Source organism: Hemicordylus capensis, chromosome 4 (assembly GCF_027244095.1).
Source record: "Hemicordylus capensis ecotype Gifberg chromosome 4, rHemCap1.1.pri, whole genome shotgun sequence".
Classification (NCBI taxonomy): domain Eukaryota; kingdom Metazoa; phylum Chordata; class Lepidosauria; order Squamata; family Cordylidae; genus Hemicordylus; species Hemicordylus capensis.
The window spans coordinates 268,438,948-268,463,370 of NC_069660.1; the positions used below are offsets into that span (position 1 = coordinate 268,438,948).

General features: G+C 40.0%; 1 protein-coding gene across 8 annotated transcripts in view; it reads right to left on the reverse strand.

Moving 5' to 3' along the window:
- The window catches only part of NCOA2 (nuclear receptor coactivator 2), a 206,255-nt gene that overhangs the window by 56,725 nt on the left and 125,107 nt on the right, over positions 1–24,423 (reverse strand). For 5 of the 8 annotated variants that reach the window (XM_053243941.1, XM_053243943.1, XM_053243940.1 and 2 more), the window contains 5 exons: positions 12,372–12,475; positions 9,726–9,903; positions 7,445–7,633; positions 5,026–5,127; positions 4,788–4,925 (listed from right to left, as the gene is read on the reverse strand). In XM_053243941.1, coding sequence (XP_053099916.1) covers positions 4,788–4,925; positions 5,026–5,127; positions 7,445–7,633; positions 9,726–9,903; positions 12,372–12,475 — 711 coding nt within the window. Of the gene's footprint in view, positions 1–4,787; positions 4,926–5,025; positions 5,128–7,444; positions 7,634–9,725; positions 9,904–12,371; positions 12,476–14,329; positions 14,514–17,789; positions 17,816–17,882; positions 17,920–24,423 lie in introns of those variants that run through there. The other 3 variants (XM_053243945.1, XM_053243946.1, XM_053243948.1) reach the window with 3 other exon arrangements.

Consider the following 24,423-nt stretch of genomic DNA (forward strand, 5'->3'; position numbering starts at 1 on the left):
ATGTAGCATACATGTTTTTAAATAACAAAGACTAATTCTAATCACAAAAGCCTAACCCTTACAGAGATAATTTAAAACCAAAACCTAAAAGGGTACCCTAGACAACACTGCCATCGAAAACCAAGATCTTCAGTTTTAGAAATCTGGGCTTCTACCTTTGGAGCTTTAATTCTTTATCATCTTTAAATGATTTGAGAGAGCGCCTTCTCTGTCGTGAAACCTGTCGCCTATTAAGATCATCTGGAGAGGTTCCGTTATGGTTGCTGCCAACTTTGGTGGCAACTTGGGACTGGGCCTTCTCTGTGGCTGCCCCAGGGCTTTGGAATGTGCTCCCTGCTGAAATAAGAGCATCTCCATCTCTGTTTGTTTTTAGGAGGACCCTGAAGACGTACCTGTTTTCCCAGGCTTTTAACTGAAATTTAAATTTTAAATTGTTTTTATCTATTGTGATTTTTATCATGAATTTTAAATGTTTTATATTTTATATTATGGTTTAATTGGTATACCACCTAGAGATTTCTATATAAAAATAAAATAAATGGGCTTAACTGTAAATCATTATTTTAAAAGATTACTTTCCGTTTTGTTTTGAAACATGATGAAACTAGTTTCAGTTCTTGGTTTTCATGAACTGATTCTAAAAGGGCAGCCCAGCCAGGGTTGGGTTGCTCTGCTCATGCCTAGCCTAACCCTGCTTTTTGCCCCAGTTCTTAGCACACCCTTAACCTTAAAAGCCAGTGCACCCTTAATCCCGGTGTTGGGACTGTGTGTTTGCTCAGGCTGCTTGCAGCCCAAGCAGACACAGAGATGGGTGCCCATCTAGCGTGCCCATCTGCCTAGAGTGCCCCTGTCTGCTGGGCGAATCCCCCAAAGCACTGGGCATTGGGATGCATTGTTCCAGCCTCTGGCAAGCCTCAGGGCTCCTAGGATTACCACTTTTATGCGCAGCAGAGCCACGTGGCCAGGAGGGCAAGGAGATCATCTGGGAGCAAGGTAAATACAGCACAGCCTCCCCCCACACCTTCCTGGTTACTTTCCTTCTGCTGCTGCCCTGAAGCTTTGGAACATGCTCCCTGCCGAAACAAGAGCCTCCTCATCTCTGACAACATTTTAAAAGTCTTTAAAGATGCATATGTTCACCCAGGCTTTTAGTTAAATATTGTTTTAATAGTGTTAATATTGTTTAAAAATATTGTTTAAAAATTTTAAATTCTTGTAATGTTTTAATTTTTTGTTGTCATTTATTTTGTTTTAACGAATGTTTTAACCTTTTCTGTTGTCATTTATTTGGCTTTGTTGTAAACCATCCAGAGATATAAGTTTTGGGCAGTATAAAAACATGTCAAATGTATGAATGAATGAATGAATGAATGAATGAATGAATAAATAAATAAATGTGAATAGCCTTAGTATCTTTTTTCTTCCACCCCATCCAAACTTTAGAAAATACACCAAATGTTTCTTTCAGGTAATGCTAAGCTTTCTCTCAAAAACAATAGTTAAGTTTTAAAGATTTATCTCTGAAAGCATCTTGTCATTTCCTTTGGGGCACAAAAGGACAGTTTTTATTGCTGACCCATAATGTGTTAGCACTTTTCCTGTATAAATCATGCAGTATATTGAATGATATTCATACTCTGACAATGTTGGACAGGTTTCCCGTGCCTCTCCTGACTTGAAACCCTGCTATGTTTCAATACATCCACCACCCTGCCCCGGCCGATCCTGCCTTCAAATTGTCTACCATAAAAATACATTGTAAAGGATTTTTTGGGCAGGAGGAAAACAGGAAACACACGTTAAACAATGAGAAGAGTTTATGCAGAGTAAGAATGCAAAAGGAAAACAAAGTCCATGTTAACTGCGGAATAACGCAAAGTAAAATTTCACACTGAAGGTATGTCATTGTTTCAGTTTAACCTTTGGGCAGCACTCTCAGCGGCAACAGTCCTTTCAGTACAAAGCAGGAAATTCCAACATTCCCTTGTCAACAGCATTGATGTTACGATCCTTAAATTTAAGTCACTTTTCAAAACCAAGTGTGTGTGTGGGGGGGGGGGGTCACTCCCATAATCATTTGGGATTCTTTTTAAAAGTTCTCTGTAATTTATTATCCATAATAATAAATAATACAGGTGGTGAAGGAAAAGAAAAATTACAATTAAAGTAAACACACTCATTTCTGAGAAACAGATATAGCATTTTCTTGAATAGCACAAAACCTCTTCCCCCTCCCGCTAAATTAAAGTATTTACATTTGTTTAGAATGTACGTAATACAGTCTTAGCTTAACATCTGGTGCAAAATTCGGGACTGAGTGGTAAAGCATACAACATGCCACATTTATGATTCACTATTGCATGAGGTTCTTCCTCCTTTATGCATTTAAAACCAAGACTTATAATTGATTCCTGCAATTGTGCATCATACTCCTTGCATTTGGTAGTAGAGGTCAAATTTCAAAAAATGTTTCAAACACTAACTCCAGTCATGACACTGATCCAAGTGTAGTTACTAGCAGCCTTCTCCCTTTCCTATCCTACATCCTACTGAGTTTGCATGCTTCCGCCAGGCTGAATCAGGCCTTTTAATGGGGCATTAAAACATCAAAATTTAACTCTCCATTTGACCGGCTGAGATTCACAGCACTGGAGCTCACAAAAGTTCCATGGCATACCACAGAGGCATACTTCTTTTCATTTGATGGCAGAGCTGCAATAGTATGTCAAACTAGCCCCGGGGAATACAGAATAGATTTGAAACACAGAAGGTTCTAACAAGAAAAATTAGCTCTTCATCCAATTTAAGCCAGTCTTACATATAGGCCCTGTAGGTATGCACACCAGGGCTTTCACACATTCTCCTTCTGCCTACAACAGCCCTTGTGGTGTGTCAGATGCAGCTTCTGAAGTTGTCTCAAATTTTTGGTGTTGCTTGTTGGCCGGCACAGGAAGCTCTAACTTTGGAAAAGAGGTAGCTTGCAAAGTTCACCATGCAGCACCATACTTATGGGCCTTAATGTACAATGTAACCATTTTCTTTCAATATACACTCTTTCATTAATGATTTAATATTCAACACAAGCCTCATTCAGACATTATTTACCAGAGGCTGTACTCGTGTCTTAACGTATCCATCTTAGTATCTCCATTCATCTCTGTAAGGCTGTGCTGGGAGAATGTAGCCTCATTCCAATGCTCTTTACTGGAGTTAAAAACGCAATTTTTTAAGAGGAGTAAAATACTTTTTTACTCTGGAAAAAGACCCAGAAGTCCCACCCAGTGCATCGATCACTTCCCCATCCTCACAACAGGCTGACAGCCTTTGTCTGAAGAGGTGAAGGCTATAAGCATGATGGTGGGCACCCAAATCTCCCAAGGACAGTCTTACAGGAGTGAATGCAGTTTGTTAAGATGGATTTCTTGAGGCGAAAAGCTCCAGTCTTCATTACAGTTTCAAGGCAACAATGCACAGTTTGCTTTTCCTTTTAAGAATCTATATAATTTGTGCCTTGTTTAGAAAATTATCACATTTTACTCCAAAAGGCATATTATATTAAAGTATAACATTCAATGACCCAAACCAACAGTTTCAACTAATCATCATAGCAACTGACAAGGACAGACTTTACAGGAATATTTTAATTAAGGCGAGGGAATACACCTGGCACTTTTAATACATCTCAGGAAAAAGTGTTGTGTGCCATTTCATTAACCAATGCATGGTAGACAAAGCACATTCTTATTCAATTTATTGTATAAAACAGCAAGCTTGTTTATAAATACTTCTTACATATGTGACATGTCTAAAATTTGACAAATTATGCAAATAATGCAAGATTCACATATCCTCAAGTTTGGCAAGTAATATTTATTTGCAATTAGCAGTTACTTGTTAAATTAAAGTTGTGCTGTTGAGTTGGTGTTGACTCCTGGCAACCACAGAGCCATCTGATTTTCTTTGGTAGAATACAGGAGAGGTATACCATTGCCATCCCCCACGCAGTATGAGATGATGCCTTTCAGCATCTTCCTATATTGCTGCTGCCCAATATAGGTGTTTCCCATAGTCTGGGAAACATACCAGCGGGGATTCAAACCAGCAACCTCTTGTTCCCTAGGCAAATTACTTCCACGCTGCACCATTAGGTGGCTACTTAGTCTATCCAAAATGTGTGTGTCAAAAATGTGTCTAATGCTTAAAATGCTTTTAGATCTATCTATCTATCTATCTGATCCCAAACTGCCACCAGGAAATTAGGTTGTCATTTGTTCCAATAATTCCTCAGGAGTATAGGACGCTGACAGGAGAAATGCATCATTCAGAAGTTCAACATTTGCATAAGCTCTCTAAATTCATATTTGGGTCAGCCAGCTCCCGTTTGATCACACTGTAATTCCTTGCTGCTTCAGTTTTGTGTTCTATTTAAAGTGTTCCAGCATTTTCATCAACAACAGTGCTTAGTTTTAAAAGGAATCATGTAGTCTGATTCACAGCAACACAGGTTATCAACATGGAACAAGTAGGTCCAGTTATGCACATTTCCTATTCACTGCAACACTAAAGACAACTCAGCCCAGTCACAGAACTGATACTGCAATATGTGTGGAAGCCTTTGCTTTCACAAGAATGTCATGTTTATATGGCACTATAATACCTACAATATCTGCATTATGGTCCATAAAGAACTTCTACAAAATATCTGCTGAAGGTCTATTGCTCCTTCCTTACTACTATATACATCCAATTAGAACACCTAAAGTTGAACAAATATAGAGGAACCTTACCCTCCTGATGATGCTTCTTGGCAAAAGAATCTCCCTCATTCAGTGCATAGAATCTCTGAATGCACCTTCTTACCACATCTTCCCAGCCAGGTTTCATAGCTGCTCGCATGGTACTAGTGTCTAGTGAAGTTATCTTGCCTGAATTTTACAAAAAGATTGTTACATAATTGTTGTAATAGAGACATTCCTTTTCAAAAAAAGAAAAGAAAAGAAGAGTCAATTAATATTCTTATCGTACCTAGCAGATCCTGACGAGTGCTAAACGTTTCTGATGTGGGCGGAAGTGGCCTTTCCTTCATTGGAACTCTTCTTGCCACACAAATCAAGCAAGACTGCAAATCTTAAACAGAAGAGAATTGTTTTTAATTGAAGAGGTAGGGAAGTAGATCTAAGGAACATATCTAACAAAACAATGCAGGGTTACACTAAATGGGGTTTAAAAAAACACTGTTCAATAAGGCAGCGAAGTTTCAAATAGATAGATAGATAGATAGATAGGAATAAGAATAAGAATAAAAAAATGGCACACAAACCCATCTGTCCCATGACTGAATACTGTACTTGTCAAAGTCTCCAAGGAGCACTTTGGGAATACTTACTGGGATGTTCAGTCTGCCCAAGCCAGGAACCAGTTCCCAAGCATCCCCCGAATGGCCCTGAAGTGTTAATGCCTAAGGGGCCACTGTTTGACAGTTGTCCTTAAGACAAATTGATTTCTACAGAAGAAGGCAGAGAAGAGGCTACCCCAGCTTAACCTACTCTGACTCTCAGGCTCTGCAGGAGCTGATGGTGAAAGCCTTCTAGCTTGTCCCTCTTAAACTTCAGCAACTTAATGCTCCATCTAAATGCAGATTTATTTATTTTTTAAGGAAGACAGTTACAAAAATAAGCAGCTGCATTTATTTTCTTTTTCACCTGTGCATTGCATACATCTGTAATGCTGGAGCATCACTATTTCACTCAGACACCTAACATATGTGAACACACTTTTTGAATATTTATAAATGTGAAACATTTCAAAGCTGCTGTAAAGGAGAACCTCATTACTTGCAGAGGTTCCGTTCCTCGCCTACTGCCGTGAGCAATGGAATCGCAAGTAATGAGGCATTTGGAATGCCGTCCAAAGAGTGAAATGCCCCTGAAAATCATGAAAAACCGCAGGGAAAAGTCCATTTTTTAAACAATAGAGAGCCACAAAATGGCTTCTCCTGCTTCCTCCTGGGCTCTGTGAAACAAAATGGCAGCCAGAAGTGACCTCTGTGGTCACTTCTGGCCCTCTAGGAACTTTGGATACTTTATTTATTTATTTATTTATTTAGCTAGCTAGCACATTTTTATACCGCCCTAACCCAAGGTCTCAGGGCGGTTCACAACAAACAAATACTAAAAACAATTTAAAACAAATAATAAACAATCAAAAGTTTAAAAATTGAAAGTTAAAAAGCTAAAAAGCTTGGGTAAAAGATAAGTCTTTAGACATGGGTTTTCACCCCTTCATATCCACAGATACTGAAAAAGGGTGTCAATGAGAGACCCCGTGGAACTGTGAACAGCAGTTCTGTGAACAATTAAGTTCTCTTGTACCTCGAATACATCTCAGGATAAGCCAAAAGAGAACAGTCTTCTCTTCTGCAGGCTAAACATAACCAGAACTTTAACTGTTCTCCATAGTCCTTGGCTTCTAGACACCCCACCATCTTGCTTCCCCTCCTATGAACCTGTTTTTCAATACCCTTCTTAAAATGCAGGACCCGGAGCTGGACCCAGTGGCTGAAGCACAGGTGCCACGTGGGGCGTGTCACTACTGAAGATGATTTCAACTAACACAGTACTGTCAGTATAAATGGCGGGAAGGACAAATTTCAGCAATCTTCCCTTCCCTCTCAAGCACTATGTATGTGCCACCCAAAATATGTCCCTGATGGTCATCAGGGAGATATTTTGGAGTGGCAGAGTGCTTCTGAGGTAAGTGGAGATAGACAAAATCCCTTCCCAACGAGCACCCACTCTGCTTTAGTCTGGAACACAGAACACTGCATGTATGCTTAGTCTGGATGTCAGCCACCATGTCCATGGAAATATGTTTAGGGCCTCATCAAAGTGCTTTGAATACAGTTCACTGCCATATGCAGTGAAGATAATCACATTTAAAAGAGAAAAAGGAATTCTGACTACTCTACCTGCTAATGAGATATTTTGCAAATGAGTTGCAGTACTTGCAAATGAGTTGTACTTGCAAATGAGTTACTTGGTATTTGCAAATGAGTTGCAGGGGCGTAATGGCAGTTGCAGGGGAGTAATGGCAGGAGAGAGGGCATGCCCTCAACTCCTGCCTGTGGCTTCCAGCGGCATCTGGTGGGCCACTGTGCGAAACAGGATGCTGGACTAGATGGGCCTTGGGCCTGATCCAGCAGGGCTGTTCTTATGTTCTTATAAGATACTTTGCAAGGGCCAGGAAATATCAAGAGTTCACATAACTGGGTATTTTTACATAGTGAGCTCACACTGACAAGGAGTTGCTGGGGTGGGGGACACTAATCCAGAAGTGCAGAAGTTTGGTTAACTCAGCCTTAGATGTTGATTCTTCTTTTTTTAAGGTCTGTTTTATTTGGAAAGGACTAAATACAATACAGTCCTATAACACATGCTCTGCTTACCTTCACCATCTTCCTTGATGGACTTTGGTTGAGAAACAGCAAAGCACTGCATAGTTTCATATTTCTGATGTGCTTCCTGGTTATCATGGCCTTCTTCTTCAGAATCCGTTAAAGGTTTCACCAACATACGGCAGTTAAAGGTATGGCTGTTGCGCCTAGGAGCTTCACCAGACCAAGGTCCCCCGTTGACTGAGTAAAACAAAGACCGTGTGCAAGGATTAGGTGCTGACCAAAGCATTCTAAATGGCCTTGTTTAAATTATTAGGAATAATCTAGTCAACTGAGAGGAGCAAGATGGGAAGAATATCCTGTAAACAATACCAGTTGTAGTCAACTCCAGTTCAAGTGAAAAAGGAGATGGACATACAGCCAAAAATGTTTATGTCACATCACAGCGACTTCTATCAGAAAGCAAACACTCATGCTGTACTTCAAAGTTTTCAATGTATGTATTTCTGTACGTCAACATATCAATACAGGGGGAGGAGAAAATACCCATCAATTTTAACACTCGACTGGGAAGATCAAACTTATTTGTGACCACATTATTTCTTCTAAATTAGCCATTTATTAAGGGACAAGCCAACAAGGCAGTCCAAAATACCAAATCTCTGCAAACAAAAAAATGAAGCCCTGTTCTCAGCCTAGGGAATCTCGATGGGTATTTGAACAAATCATGCAAATATTACATACTAATGACCCACAAGAAGAGTCTCCAATGCAACAGAAAGCCAAAGTCATTTTCTGTAGGCTCAGAACAGTACTAGGAACACAAGCAGATCAGAACCTAACACACAAGGGTCAAAAACATCAAATCATTAAACAAAAGGATAGCATATATACGTAGGAAGACATAGGATTATGATGATTCCTAAGGAACACAAAATGCTGCTCTCTGCTTAGGGAGCAGCTGCCTCTTCAACTGCTACCACTTCCAGGTGTTTCTTAACCACTTTGAATTCTGACCCCCCTTTGAAACTTACTTGATCTTCTGAGCATCTCCTATAACTTGACACCTCCAAACCCAGCCATAACCATCTGTTCCGCAGGCCTGCAGACCCTTACCTAAACAACAGAATGGAACTTCAACCCCACCTAAATCACCTACAGGAGAGCAGCATTAGAACAACTCTGTAGCTCTTCTCAAGTTTCCTTCTTCTCTGATTTGTGTTTGGTTAGGGGACATGGGGATGAAGACACCTCCAATGGAGAAATCCAATGGAGATCACCTACTAGCAGATACTTAATCTGCCTAGGTGTCAGGCTGAGGAAGGAAGGCTTCACTTGTTTCAGATTCTATTCCTCTGCAGAATTTTTTCACAACTCCTTCTTGCCAGGGGATACACCCCACTGAGAATGCAGGCCTATTTGGTGAAAAAAAGGTGGGAGAAAGGTGGGAATTGATTTGCAGCTGTTAGCAGCTGCAGAAAAGGTGGAGCAGGAAAAGTGTACATTAGCTTTAACCTACATTTGTACAAAAAAAAAAAAAGAACAAAGAATAAATACAGATGGCCCTGTTCTCACCTATAGGCATGAATCTGGAAACCACAAATAATGAAATCTTACCCCTATGAGAATCAAGGGGTTAGGTTTCTACATAGTCACAGGGCTAAAGAAGCGGGGAGGAGGAGGCAGAAATAAGAGAAATAAAGTACTGTAGCTTGCTCTCCAGGTATCCAGCCATGCCCCCACAAGCCCCCAATTCCTCTGATTTTTCATGAAAAATCATGGGGATTTCCCATCCCCAGCCACAAAATGGTGGCCAGAAATGATATTACCGGGTCATTTCTGGCCACTCAAAATGGTGAGCAGGCAAATTTTAGCCTATTTTTATTTTTCAGGTAAAGAAACTGGATCTCTAAGACTCATCTGTGTTTATGAGAAACTGCGGTTGTTCAAATCGTGGGTAACAAAGGCCACCGGTATCTGAAAATAAATTTCTAATATTACTGTAACCTCCAATCATAAAATAGCTTGGATTTGAAAGAAAAAAACACATCGTAGAAGTAATGCTACTTGTACTCATAAGAATTCAAACTGGTGAATCTATAGCAAAGCAAGCCATCCAGAGAACTGTCAATTGTTATATGAAGTTATGCATAAAGTCCAAAAGAGAAGCAGAAAGAAAGTCATTTGAGAACTTGATTTAGAGGCAAAAAGAAAGCATAAAAATAGCTTCCACACTAAAGACATTCAATTTACATGACATTAAACTCAAGCAATTACAGCACCAACTTATGAAATGAAGACAAAAAATTGAAATGTATTTGGAGCACTGTACCTAAAGATTTTGGCAGCAGGTTTCTGACAAATTCATTGTGGTCCCCTACATGCAGGATACTATAGACACTGGTGTTCATCAACTCTTCTTGGTTGTACCTTAAGTACTGTGTCACATTCTCCGACACAAACACCACATTACCTTCCAGATTCACTACGAAGAAGAACCCATCGAGGGCCTGAAGGGTAAGAAAATGCATTTTAGTGCATAGTTTAGGGGAAAAAATAAAAATAAAAGCTGCTATGCGATTATCTCCAAAAATCGCTTAACACCAAACTGCTGCAGAAAATGAAATAAACGTTATATGTTAAAGTAAAAGCCTTCAAGTAACATATTGTCTGACATCCTGCAAATGCAATAGTGACATTAGGGACCCACAAGGGCTGCTGCACAATGTGAAAGGCAGCATGGGTGGTGTTGCAGAGGTGGGAAGCTGGGCAATGACTAAAAATATTGAATGGAAGTAGCGCTGCATAAGTGCCTGCATACTGGTTTTGGTCACTATGCAACTTTTTGCCTCAGTGCCACCACTGGACATGGCTTTCCTGTTGTGTAGCTGCTTTGGTGGGTTCACGGCACCAGGGCATTCTGGAATGCCAGAAAAAGGCCAGTCACCATCTTTAGTTTCTTCCTTGATTGGGGAGTCAGGAGGAGGGGAGAAAGCAGTTCAGCCTCATTAGAATTGCTTTGAAAACCAATACAAAGTTTTCATACAAAAAAATCAGTTGTGTTGCTTAGCAACACCTGCTGATTTGATACAAGCATGACTGAGCATAAAAGCTTAGGAATAACTCAGAACTTTCCTGCATTCAATTTTGTATCATACAAAAAAGAGCAAATGCAATGACTGAATTCAAACTATATTAATGATTTACACACTTTCAGATTGTATATAAATTCTTCGGGGCAAACTCAAATTAGGTGAAGGAAGAACAACCATGCCACCTGAAAACCTTACAGATCATTTCAACATTATACCACTTGAAATGAGCTCTTCCTCATGATTGTATGAGAATGCTTCAGGGTGGGCGGCAGGTCAGGCAGCAAAAGCTCACCTTCCCCACAGATGATCTGGATGACAGGTCTGGGAGGGTCAGGGTGCACAGGTTGCACGCCAGACAGTCCATTGCTTCCTGCAGCAGCACAGAGATATGGGGGTCGGGATGTGACTGTGCAGTGCATTGTGGGTGGGTGCCCAGTGAAGTTTGTTTTATAAAACATACATTATGCTCACTGCAGATGTACAAGAGAACCAGGAACTAGAACTGGGTCATAGTTGTGCAAAATTCAACTGTTCCCTCTACCTGGTTTTAGCATTATGAACAACTGTCACCAACCCAGATTAAAAAGATTAAAGATTAAAATAATATGTGCTCCTAAACTCACTTTGAGAATCCTGATTAAACCAGGATTTATATTTTAAAAAGCACCACAAGCCCTCAGCTTTAAAACAGCCCAAAAGAATTCCCTCCACCGAGGGAACTGCTTAAGTCTGGGCCTTGATTATGGCCCAGCTGAATTAATAACGAAGAGTATGATCAATTTACAAATTTGCAAGTTTGATAATGGAGATTCAAAAACAATTCAAATTTCAAAAGGTGACTAGGGACTTTTGTATATCTTCATTTACAACCAGTTCCTTCCCTGTCATCTGCAGCCTACAAGTGTACGTTTCTCCTTGCTAATTCCTGAAATGTACACAGGAATCATTTGACTTCAAGACATGAATCTCATATGAAAAATCATATCCCAAACTCCCCTTCCACACATGGAAGGGAAAAGCGTGATTGCCCTTACTCGCTGAGGGGGAGATTAGGGGAAAGATCAGAGGGAGATCATAATTTCCTTGGCAGTACTCCACTAACACAAAATGGTGGAGAAACAATGCAAGAAAACTCTTCTCCCTTCATGGATAGGCAGCTCTGATGGTGCATTGTAGAGGTGATATGAATGGACAAGAAAACTAAAATTAACAGAACATGCATACAAAATTACATTCTGTGTTTCAGAGACAATGCACTACCAGATAAGTCTCTGACTTCAACAGAATAAGCTGCCTCATACCAAGTAAGACTCTTGACCTATCCAGCTCAGTACTGTCAACATGAGGAGTCTTAGAGCTTAGAATGGTGTTCTTGCACAAGTGCACCATTCTGACTTCTCCAGAATGGTGCTCTTGCACAAGAACACTGTTCTAGCCTTGCCAAAATGGTGCTCTTGCACAAGAACACCCCATTTAAAAACAACCATTTAAAACTGCAGGACTGTCCCATTCAAATTTACTACACAGAGTCCTTCCATCCTGTACTTCACCTCTGCCAAATTTCAGAGTCCTAGGCACAGTCCTTTACTTTTCCTAAATTTTTTCATTTCCCCAGTGACTTCTATGGAGAACAATACAATATTAAGTTGGAATTCAGATGGGAAATCTGACCTGACATCCAACTCCCCACAGGGGCCCAAGAATCAGATTCTGATGTTTTCAAAATTGGACCAGATCTTTTTGTACGGACATAGGCCTAATAAATACATGTTACATAGTTTGACAATCTGTATACAGGTTCACATTTGTGCTGTTTTCATTCATCTGAATGCTATCTGGATAGCATAATTAATCCTAAATACAGAAAACCTTATGAACTTCACCTCAAGCATCATTGGTCCAAGTGCATCCTTGTCAATGACACTCTGACCTGTAGATGACACATCAGCTTTCTGCACTTCATCTTCATTGGCTGCTGCTGCTTTTTCTACACATTAAAAAGGGAGGGAGAAAAACAGACTATGAACTAAAGAACATAGAAGAACTGTATAAGAAGATTATGCTTGTCACTAATTATAGCAAAGAGGCACAGCAACAGAGATAGACCTAGTCAGATCCACCAAGAAAAAACACTCCCAGTTCCTTAACTACAACAAGGGATCAGGGGCAGGCTGTAGGGATCATGTACTCCTCGCCCCCAGGCTCTATTTTTGTTTGCACAGATCTTTCCCAACAGCCTTAGCCACAGTCATGTCAACAGAAGAGCCACAGTAATGACAACAGAAATTCACTCTTAACCAGAATTTGAAAGTTGGGTCTGAGATTGGTGTGGTTAGATTTGTCCTTTGATTTTAGGCTTTTGAGGAGAGATACAGAACACAGATCAGGACAAACTCAGTATACCTAGTTGATATTCAGCTAGATTACAGAACACTGGAACAGTCTTTGCTTATAAGAATTATGACTTTAAATATAAACAAATTAAATAATACGCTTCTCAATTCTAATTTGCAAGTACCTTCATGTATTTATACAGCCATAGGGTGTATTTCTTGAGCCACTATGTTTTTAAATGAAAATTAAAAGGTAAATACAAAGAATGATGTGAATTAGAGCCTAAGTGATACAGATACATCCCCAAAAGACCACCAAAAAGGAAACTTACTTATTTTTATTATTATTAAACTATTTTTTAATCCTGCTTTGCCCCCTAGAGGGTCTACAAGGTGACTTAATAGTCTACTTTTAAAAAAGACACTTGAAAACGATAAATATATTACTGTATCCAATTAGCAGAAAATATAACAATCAGAACTTGGAAAGAACTTCCGTAGAGAAACAAGAGCCCCAATCTTAAAGAGAACGACTGTAGCTAGTTTATAAACCAGGAGCAAGGCAGTGGAATAAACCTCCCCAGGAAGCAAACATCATGTTCTTGGTGCCACTGCCAAAAAGGCCCCGTCCTGGTTAACCATCCATGTACTTTAAGGCATGAATAGATTCCTATGAGAAAAAGTGATCCTTAAGCTATCCTGGCTCAGAGCATTTAGGGCTTTAAAGATCAAAACAGAAATTTGAATTGGGACTGGAGACTAGCTAGGAGCCAATGAAATTGTTTCCAAATGTGATTTAGCACAGCTGCATAAGACGAAGTTGTAGATGCTAAAACATCCTGTAATGTTTAAATTCCTAAAGGCTGTCTTTATTGCTATTTTGATAAAGCCTAAATAAAGAGTTATAAAAACAAGTTCTTTCTATGAAAAGCAACCTATTGTTGCTTAATATAAATGTGAGATCTCACATGCCATTTTAGGAATAACTGACAAATCAAAGCTTATTAAGACTGTTATACTTGCATTAACAATTTACACTTCCTACATCTGTGGACAACCAGCAGTCCCACACTGATGATAATTATTGAATCAAACATACTTAATTCAGCTCACACTTGTATAAAATAGTGCTGGTTAGGAAATGTAAAGCATCTGTTATGAAACTAAAAACTATACCACACAAGGACCATGACTTTTAGTATTTTCCATCAACTAGGCCAAATTCATATGATTATATCTTCATTAAAGAGAAAAGAATAAATATACAACATAATGCTCTGTGTTTTGTTTGCACTGCAAAATAAACTGGGCTTTTGGATCTCAATTGCCATACTGTGTAGAAAACAAAAGTTGCTGATTTGCCAGGGAAGAGTATAGAGTAATTTATTTTCCACATTTCTACTGTACCATGATGTAAAGGAAAATGTTTTTGTGCATGAAGTGGCAACACAACAGAGTCAATTACAACAGCTACTATGACAATCTGGATCATTAAAAAATTCCATTACCTGCCTTTGCTCTAAATCGTAGCTGCCAGTGAAAGCAGGGGGGAAAGGAAACCTGGCTCTAGTATTTCCTCTCATTTGGAATATGAACTCCAGGTTGTAATCCAACTGTGCCTTGCATAAGTGGGAAAGCACTTCCACTTGTGCAATGCACCACCTCCGCCATTTCCACTGATTACTGCCCTTCCCCGCCTAACCCTAACCGCAGTCCTTCTGCGCCATTCCTGCACTGTTTCTGGAGAGTTGCAGGGACATAATGAGGAGGAGGAGGAGGAGGTAGGAAAGCCCCATTGTGCGAGCAGAACTCTACTCACATGACTCACATGTGATATCTCCACTCACATGTGATATCTTTAATTAAGCTAGTCCCTGTTTCAAGCACCCATCTTGAACTCTAAAATTTATGAAAGAGGCCCAGCAACTTTTGTTCTTTTCTGCACAGGAATTAGTTCTACCCCTCAGTAGACGCTTTGAGAGCAGGAGCACCCATAATTAACAGATAAATATAAGAAATTGACTGGGCATAGAAATATGGTATAATTTTCTTTGTGTCAAGATGATGCAAAGGCATAGCTACTCAGAGAAGCCAGAATAAGTAAGCTGACAACTAACTGACTGGATCATTAAATGTGTGTGGTTCCTCCGCGAAAAACTAAATTATGTTTGTCCACAAAATGGGTCAACAAGATTATACTGACAAAAGAAGAACACAGAAACATTTAGAATCTGTGCAATGTTAGTGTGCAGGTTGAACTACAAAAACTGTTCAGCTCTAGATCCATATTCAGCTGGAAGCAGTACCGTCGTCTCTGTGCCAAGAATAGTGATTGTGATGTGTTCCATCTAGGTCATGAAATATCCACTTTGCATTAATTTCACCATATTATAATAATGCATACATATTATATACAATATATTATATACAACACATGCATATAATGCAATCAGAGGAACAGTGAATGGGGACTGTAAGCAAAAGGAAGACTTCAGAACTGTACAGATCTTGTTGAGGTTGAAGCTGTTTCTCATTAATAATGGTACAAAGTCTTTGTCAGGAAAGAAAGATGACTTTCCATAACTAGCCAACCCACACAACAACAATGATATTCCCACAACAAGGATTATTGGAAGTATTATTACATTCTTATCCTGCTTTTTGTCCAAGGATTCAAGGTCTCTCCGCCTTCACTCATTTTATCCTCACAACAACCCTGCAAGGCAAGTTAGTCTGAGAGCATTACTGGCCCAGGGTCATCCAGTGAGCTATATGACTGAGCAGTAATTTGAACCTGGATCTCTCTGGTTTTAGTCCATTCGTAAGTCTCTGTGAGTGATTGGAATCATCACCTGAGAACTGCTTGTACAAACAGAATGAACTCTGCAATGCAAAATTGTAATTCTGAGAGCAGCGAGAATATTTATAGCACAGTCGAAGCTTGAAGAAAAAGGTACTATAAGACACCCTTCCCTTCCAATTCATCCCTCTAAATATTTTTGCTGAAGTTCATGGGGAAATAGTGTTTTGGTTCTGAAATATGGCAGATTATTTTATCAACAATAAGTAGAATAGAAAAGAAGAAACAACAATAATGAACAAAAACAAATAATTTTTGCAACAACAAAAATAATCCTCATTGCAAATAGACAGGAGGAAGAAAAGAATTTATTTGATTGATTGATTTCTATATTGTCTTTCCAAAAATGGCGCAGGGCGAATGACACAGATAGATAGATAGATAGATAGATAGATAGATAGATAGATAGATAGATAAGGTGGATCCCTGTCCCCAAAGGTATCACAATCTAAAAATAAACATAAGATGGACAACAGCAACGGTCACTGGAGGTACTGTGCTGGGAGTGGATAGGGTCAGTTTTGTCCAATAACCAAGCAAATTGAACTTTTTTTTTTAGCAAGGAAAGGATAGTCAGCATCTGTTTCATGGCTGAACAAAAACAAATGAAAAATCAGTGACAATCAGGCTCAGTTTGTGGGAAGGCTTCACTACCACAAATGTGCTTCAGTGCAAAACTACTCTGTGTCAGTACACAGAGCAGAACTCCTGGCATGAATTCTGCCAAATAAGAAAATGAGAGGAAATAGCTTTTATGATGCAGCCCACTTATCTAAAACACGATTTCCACCTAGCTATATGCATGATGTCCCTTGTGATGTGTTGCTGGAAGGGCATGTCTATACAAAGGTCTGCTTTCTTCAATTTTCTTTTTCTTAAAAGGAAATAACTGTAGGCAGAGGGTTTAGTTCAAGCTACAGTAAACAAACCGGATTAGGTAAGGCCAACTGTGGATTCAGATCCCCATTTGTTACCTAATTGCGGCTTGAGCTAAACCACAGTTCCCCAAGTTAATATGTAATACAGGACTGTGGTTTAGTTAAGCCTGAAAGCAAACACTTTCACCCTCCTCTTAAACATCAAAACACAGAAACATAAAACGTGCCATCTACTGAGTCACACCCACTGGTCCATCTAGCTCAATATTGTCTACTCTGACTAGCAGAGGTTAGGGCAGGAATGTTTCTCATTCCTCTCTAGATATGTCAGGGATTGAATCTGAACCTTCTGCATCCTAAGCAGAAATTCTACCACTGAGCTATAGCCCCTTCTTTGGAAGAGACAGTGCAGTGTCCAACGGGAAAACATGCTTTCCTACTAAGTCTGAATCTGGCTACCATTTTCACAAGATCTGGCCACAGTTTGTTTGTTTGTTTGTTTGTTTGTTTGTTTGTTTTAAACACAAGATTTTTTACAAGAGCATGTGGTGGGTCTTTATAAGAAATACTTCATTACACTGATTCTAATGAAATACTTCATTACACTGATTCAGTACGTGGTGTTTTTATATCGCATATATTGCAAGTTATTTGTATGCTTTATTCACTATTGAAAAGAGGCTACATTCTTTTAGCTCCATTATTCACAACTCAAAAATCTCGCTCGGAGTCTACAATGCTTTCATAGGCTTGCACGCGCTGGATTAACATGTCCTAGCATTTCAGTCAGCAGAAGTATGTCCATTATTGTCACAAGATTTCATCACTTTTTCAGAAGAGTATAAATGCTTAACTACCATCACAATGTTAAGGCTCAGCAAGAAAGTTATGTCATCTCCAGTCACAGTTTAGATTTTATTTAGAAAAATAATTATAAAGTATTGCAGCAACATTTTGCAACACAACTTTGCAGAGTAAGAGAAGTCATTAGAACAACAAGCACATTTGCTGCTAAAAGCTAAGATATTACAGGAAAAGGTACATATCACCACAGAAAGGTTTTAGGAAGTAAAGCAAGAGAGAATTATGCATCTGCACTGAACTAAAATTAGAAAAGCTGCCATATGGCTCTGCAAAGCTAGCAGCACATTCTTATTCATTAGGAAGCATTCTGCCAACATAAAAACACAAGGCCCTTCCTGCACTCTCCAAATGTGTTTATCTTTTCACCATTAATGCGCGATATATCATCAGCTTGCTGAAATCTCCTGCAGTGCATATTTAAAAAGCACAGCTGCACTATTTCCCAGCTTGTTTACTCACTGAGAGCAGCCTTAAGAGCAAAGATTTGCTTCACTCCATCCCTGACACACAACACTCTTGTCAGCAAATGAGAGCTTCTCATAATCCATGCAGAGTGACAGCCATATTAACCAATCCCAGACTACCAGGGATATCACATTTCTGGCACTCCCATCCTTTTCCTTCCCATTTGCCAGTTAAACACAAAAAGCCGACTTGGTTTCACTTTTACTGCTGGAAATGCTTAACTGTGTAAATAAGTTCGTCCACAACCAAATTCATCTAACAACCTCTTACAAGCTGAAAATGGAGTTAGTTGCCCTAAAATATGACAATTCAAACGCTACTTATTACTGTGATACTTAGATTCCTCCTGCCCCTACCCCAACAGCAGAAAGAAACTTTTACATCACAGGAGCTTCATAATAAGCCTATACAATACAAGATAAATTAGGGAGGAATACATTGTAAGCATCCAGTATTTCCTGAACAAACAAAATATTTAGCAGGGGGAGAGCAGCTGGCCCTATCCATCCCCAGCAAAGAATCCTTCCAGGGATTGTTGTTGGTGTCTATCTAATGTTTCTTTTTTAGATTGTGAGCCCTTTGGGGAGAGGAAGCCATTTTATTTATATCTTTGTAAACTGCTTTGGGAACTTCTGCAGAAAGGCACTATATAAATATTTGTTGGATTCGTATTCATATTTCTAAATCCTGTGTTTATTTGGATGATGAGAATGAAAAGTGTTTAATACACTTTGGTTAAATTACATAAAATCCCCTTCTTTAAAATATTATTTGGTTCACTCCACGTGAATATTCATTTTGTCAAACCTGGATGTTCAAATACTAATTAGGCAAATGGGTTAAGATGGGAACCTTGGTTAGCATCTGCTATGATTTGCACTGGTGCAGATATAATGCTAAATCATGGTTAAAGCTGACAATTGAACGTAGGGAAGGCAGGAAGGAAACTCATGGTGAGGGAGGGGACATATATTCATGGGACTGGGTCCCAATTTGCAAACCATGGGATTCAGAAAGTCAGCTTTACAACTGCACAGGGCCACAGCCCAAGATTAGAGCTCTGAAGAATTTTTGAGATGGAAAGAATGAATATTAATGTTTTTTACAACTTGCCTTGATAGACCCAATTCCCAAAATAACACTGTTTTTCTCAACTTGAGCCAAGAGAACAATACCCTATAGCATCAATGCTGTTTAGTCATACTTTCTTCAGCTGTCTAGTTTTAAAAAGATGTTTTTGCTAAGCCTGCTGCCCCTTCAAAGTGGAAGTGTGATTTTATGATTAATTTGCTAATTTTAGTGTACAAAGTACATGATGAAAACATTTTGAAAATGTGTTCATGAAGTGTATCATACTTTAGAAAGGACAAGGGACGACAATGAGGCTGTTCACACGGGCAGCCAAGAGTGGGCTAAGGCCACCAAGCTGGCTCTTGCCTGTGCATGTGAAGCTGTGGCAGCGCCTTGGTAGCAAATCTACCTGCACAGTCACCCTCTTTAATGAGACGAAGGGAACACTCACCCCTTAACCCCATTTCCTTGCTCATATCCAGTGCCGGCTGCTTTTAGCCAGCACTGCTGGGATACCCATAATGCACCATGCATTCACACAGTGCATTATGGGAGCTCCAAGGGCTGGGAGAATGCATCCCGTCCCCTGACCCTCCACGCTGCTGGGAGCTACTGGCGATCCGGCCGCCCAGGGAGCAATGAGGAATCGTCTGCGGGGAAGATAAGTTTAAGCAGCCTTCCCTGCCTCCCTCCACCAAGCCCTTCTCACTGATCGTGAGAAAGGGCTCTATGTGTCAATCTAGTACAGATTCTGTGAATCACAAAAATAATAGTCCCTCATTTTGAAAACCTGTAATGTGTAGTGCTGGGCTGGGTAGTGATTGCTTCCCTTGGTGTGACACACGTCTACTTGCCGTATTTACTTGAACAGAACACAACTCTAAATTTAAAACGACCCCTTTGAAAAGCAGACGTTAAATACAGGTTATACCTGTATTTACCCAAAAGGAAGAGAACTCTAAATTTAAGATGAACTCCCAGTTCTAACACCAAGACTGATATGATTCAACTCTCCTGGAAATGGTTGAAAAGTCAGTACAACAGAATCTAGAACCATATTTTCTAGTTCAAATTGATAAAGTTGTACTTTGTAGCTTCAGTCACCCCCTGAATGGCAAAAACCTTTAGGCACAAGCAGCAGCAGAAGAAAAGCTGAATGGAAAAGCTGTCCTTTATCCAATTCCAGTGGGTTCTTGATCACTTTACCTTCGACAAGGACTGAACTGCTTTGAAAACGAACAGCACACCATCAAATAGAGAGCTATGAAAAAGCTCTTTTAATCACTAGTGGCTCAGTTGGTGCTCAAATGGCTAGTAGAAGTCTTGAGTTGTTAAGATTATGTCCCTTTTGCTTCAGCTTCAGAGGGAAAACATCGATTCCTTTTACAAACAGTACAGAAACTTAAGGAAGAATAAAAGGAAAGCAACAATACTGTATGCAATTGAGCCAAGAGAAATAAACACGAGGGAATCAGACTGAACTACGATCACGGCATCTTTTGTCAGTCAGTGAAAAGAAGGTCTTGCAGGCACTGCCTTCAAGTGTAACACTGCTTGTACAACAGGAAAACACCACTTTTTTTTACTGCTCATGCTTATCACATGTTGAACAAAGGCAGCAGTCCAGAGCAGCCTTGCAAATGTGGATTAAAAAGGCAGTTGCCTTGCTGCCACCATAGTGCATGCAAGAGAGGGCTTCTGACTACAGCAAACAATGGCAAAAATCAGTACCACACATGCCCTGGTCCATCTGTAGAGGCTTGCACAGGGACAAAGGCCTGCCGCTTGCCTAGAACCCAACAAACCCTCAGCCTGAGACAAGTGGAAGCTGATATGCGACCCCCACCTCAGACCACGGTGTGTGTGTGTGTGTGTGTGTGTGTGTGTGTGTGTGTGTGTGTGTGTGAAAGAACCAACCTTCAACACACATGGGAGATATAGGGCCAGTTCTTATGATTAATGAGATGCCAATTTCTGGTCATGTGAACCCGTAAATCTTTGGCAATGTTGAGTTGGCACTGCACCAACCCAACATTTACCCAACATCAATAATTCAGGTAATTATTTACCTGAATTTACCCAAAATTTACCCAACATCACATTCAGGTAATGAAAGAGGACAAATTTCTAGACATGCTAAATGACTGTGCCTTAGAACAGTTACTTGCGGAACCAACCAGAGATATAGTGACCTTAGAATTATCCTGAGTGGTGCCCAGGACCTGGTGTGAGATGTTAGAGTTGCAGAATGATTGAGTAGTAATGACTATAGTGTGATCCCATTTAGCATATATGCAAGTGGAGAATTGTCAAGGAAGTCCAAGACAGATGTGTTAGACTTCAGAAGAGGAAACCTCTCAAAAATAAGGAGAAGGAAGTTGAAAGGGAAAGTCAAGAGGGTCAAATCACCCTAGAAAGCACGGAACTTATTTAAAACCACAGTACTAGAAGCACAGTTGGAATGTATACCAAGAAGGAGGAAAGATACCACCAAGTTCAGGAGGTACCACCAAGTTCAGGTGGCTAACAAGTAGAGTCAGGGAAGCTTCTGCAAGGGAAACTCTTGCCTCACTAACCTTTTGGAGTTTTTTGAGAGTGTCAACAGGCATGTGCATAAAGGTAATCCAGTTCATACAGTATACTTGGACTTCCAAAAAAACTTTTGACAAAGTTCCCCACCAAAGGCTCTTGAGTAAACTTAGCAGTCATGGAATAAAGGGGCAGGTTCATGTGTGGATCGGTAACTGGTTGAAGGACAGGAAATAGAGAGTAGGAATAAATGGACAGTTTTCATAATGGAGGAATGCAGTGATCAGCCTCCCCTCCCTCTAAAGAGTTAACTTCATTGTTAACCTCATGGTCAAAGCCAGCATGGAGGTTTCTCTCATGGAATAACTACAGATCCTTGAGAGACAGGATTGCAGAAAGCTTGATTCTCATCAAGTGTTGGGTGAGTTTTCAAGCAAAAGGGAATACAGCATAGGGAACAGTTTGTTAGTCAGATTTTGTGTCAGAAACTTACATTTCTTTGTGTGCGTGCTTTGCATATTCCTGATACTGTTCTATTATTGCAACGTAATTAAAATAGGACACACTAGCCTACGCTCAACCCACCTAAGGCATTGCAAAAGACTCTGTAAATTTTTAAGCATGGCTAAATGAAAACTGCAACAGAAGCCTAAGACAACCTATTTTTGTAACCTACTAAGTATTCTTGAATGTATCTAAAACTAAAAACCTCAGATGGAAGCAGTCTGTAGTAATTGAATAAAACTTTTCTTTTCTTTTTACAAGCCTCTCAGAGTTAGTTTTTAACTAGGGAAAGAGGGGGCAGAAAAGGGGATTTATCTGATGCAAAAGCGTCCTCAGGCGTTCAGCAGCTATCGGTTTTCTCATCATGTGTAAGGCTACACATGGAAGGTTTTTGTATTTATCCAATAGCAAAATAAAAAGAGTTTTCCCTGGGATTCCACTCCAAGCCCAGGGAGGTTCAAGCTCTGTCAATAAGAGGGGTGGCAGTGGAAGCATTTTAATTCTAACAGAAATATAGGTTAGTTTTAGAAGAAGTTTAGCCAGGCAGCTTGTCAGGGATGATTCCCCTCACATGAGCTGCTCTGAGACAAATGCTTTAATGTGCTACAAGGGAGGTAAGAAGTGGGGTCCTCCAGGGAATGGTACTGGGACCAGTGCTCTTTAACTTGTTCATAAATGATCTAGAAGTTGGGGTAAGCAGCTAAGTGGCCAAATTTGCAGATGACACTAAAATATTTAGGGTAGTGAAATCCACAACAAATTGTGAGGAGCTGTAAAAAAAGACATCTACAAACTGGGGGAATAGGAGACAAAATGGCAAATGCGGTTCAATGTAAGCAAGTGTTAAGTGATGCATACTGGAGGGGGAAACCCCCCAATTTCACATATATGCTGGTGAGAACTGAACTGTCGGTGACTGACCAGGAGAGAGATCTTGGGGTCGTGCTGGACAGCTCATCTTGGGGTTGTGGTGGACAGCCAGGCTAAAATCCTGGGCTACCTGGGGAGGCAGCGACAGGATCAGCCTTGATCCCGGCACTTCACATGAGTAGCTCTACCTGGGTAGGGCTGCCCAAGCCTGTGTAGGGCTGCTCGTGTGAACAGCCTCATAATGTAACAGTCCCCTAACAAGCTGGGGGAGGGGGCTGCCCAAGAAGTGGAATTAGTGTTCTGTTATGCATAGGATGCAATTATGTTGAAAATACACAGATTTGCGGGGGGTGGGGGGTGGGCAGTGACAGCAAGAAAAGAGGATTCCTAACAATCCACTGGTTGATAACTAAGCCCCAAGCACAGTGCAATAATCACTGCTGACTGTTTTGATCTGTAATGAAGGGCCAATTTGCAAGACTGTTTTGCCTGTGGTAGACCATTTATTTTTACAGGTAAGATTATATTATTCACAGAGTTGTGTGAGTGTTCTAACATGGGCTTGGATCGCAGCTGAACACGCCAAGATCTCAATATACTTTTGGAAGGTTTGAAAAAGGTTTTGCCCAGACACAATCTGAGCCTATGGTGGAGCCCTTTCAAAATTACTTCACTTGTATAAAGCGATCTGGGCCAATAAATGAGCAGTCCACCATGAGAAAAGTGATTGTGACAATCTGTGGAACTCTAAGAAGATGAACAAAGAAGACAGCCATGATTTTTGAAGAGTGAGAGGGATGGAGCAAGAAACAAAAGCTTGTGAGGCATCCTTGTACAAGACTGACAGAAATCACTGGTGGCTTTTGAAGTAGTGGTGTGACTTGGAACTGCTTAATATCTTGCTAGTAGTCCACACATCTTCAGTAAGGTGCCTTGCTGATCAACAGCATATAAATAAGTATGTACATATACAGAAACGGAGGGGCTGAGATTTGAAAAGAACAAGCCAAGGTGGCAAATAGATTCAATATGCAAGTAATACTATAATGTCTGACTATCTGTCTGTCTATCTATCTATCTATCTATCTATCTATCTATCTATCTATCTATCTATCTATCATATTTCTAAACCTTCTGATATAGACAGATCTGTCAATGGAAATCCAGGGAAGTCCATATAAAATTGAAGTAGCAAAACTGGTTAACTAGAATCATGTGTAGTGTTACATCTGCAATGATACAAACTATGGTTAACACTAACCAGATTTCTCCTCTGAACAAGAGTTTGAAACCAGGGTTAAATGTGGATTTGCAAATCCTCATTGCAAGGGAATCTGGTTAGCATCAATGCAGACATAATGCTGCACCATTGTTAAAGCAAACCATGATAAAAAGGATGCAAGTCGTATTGGGTGGTAGGAGGGGAGTAGTGGCAATAGCATGTTCTCCATTTTCTGATGTAGTTGAGAGACTCGGAATGTTACAACTTTACTGAGCACACAGGTTCTGTCAAAGTAGCAGTTCAAGTGTACAAGAGGAAAAACAATGTCAAGATCTCTGC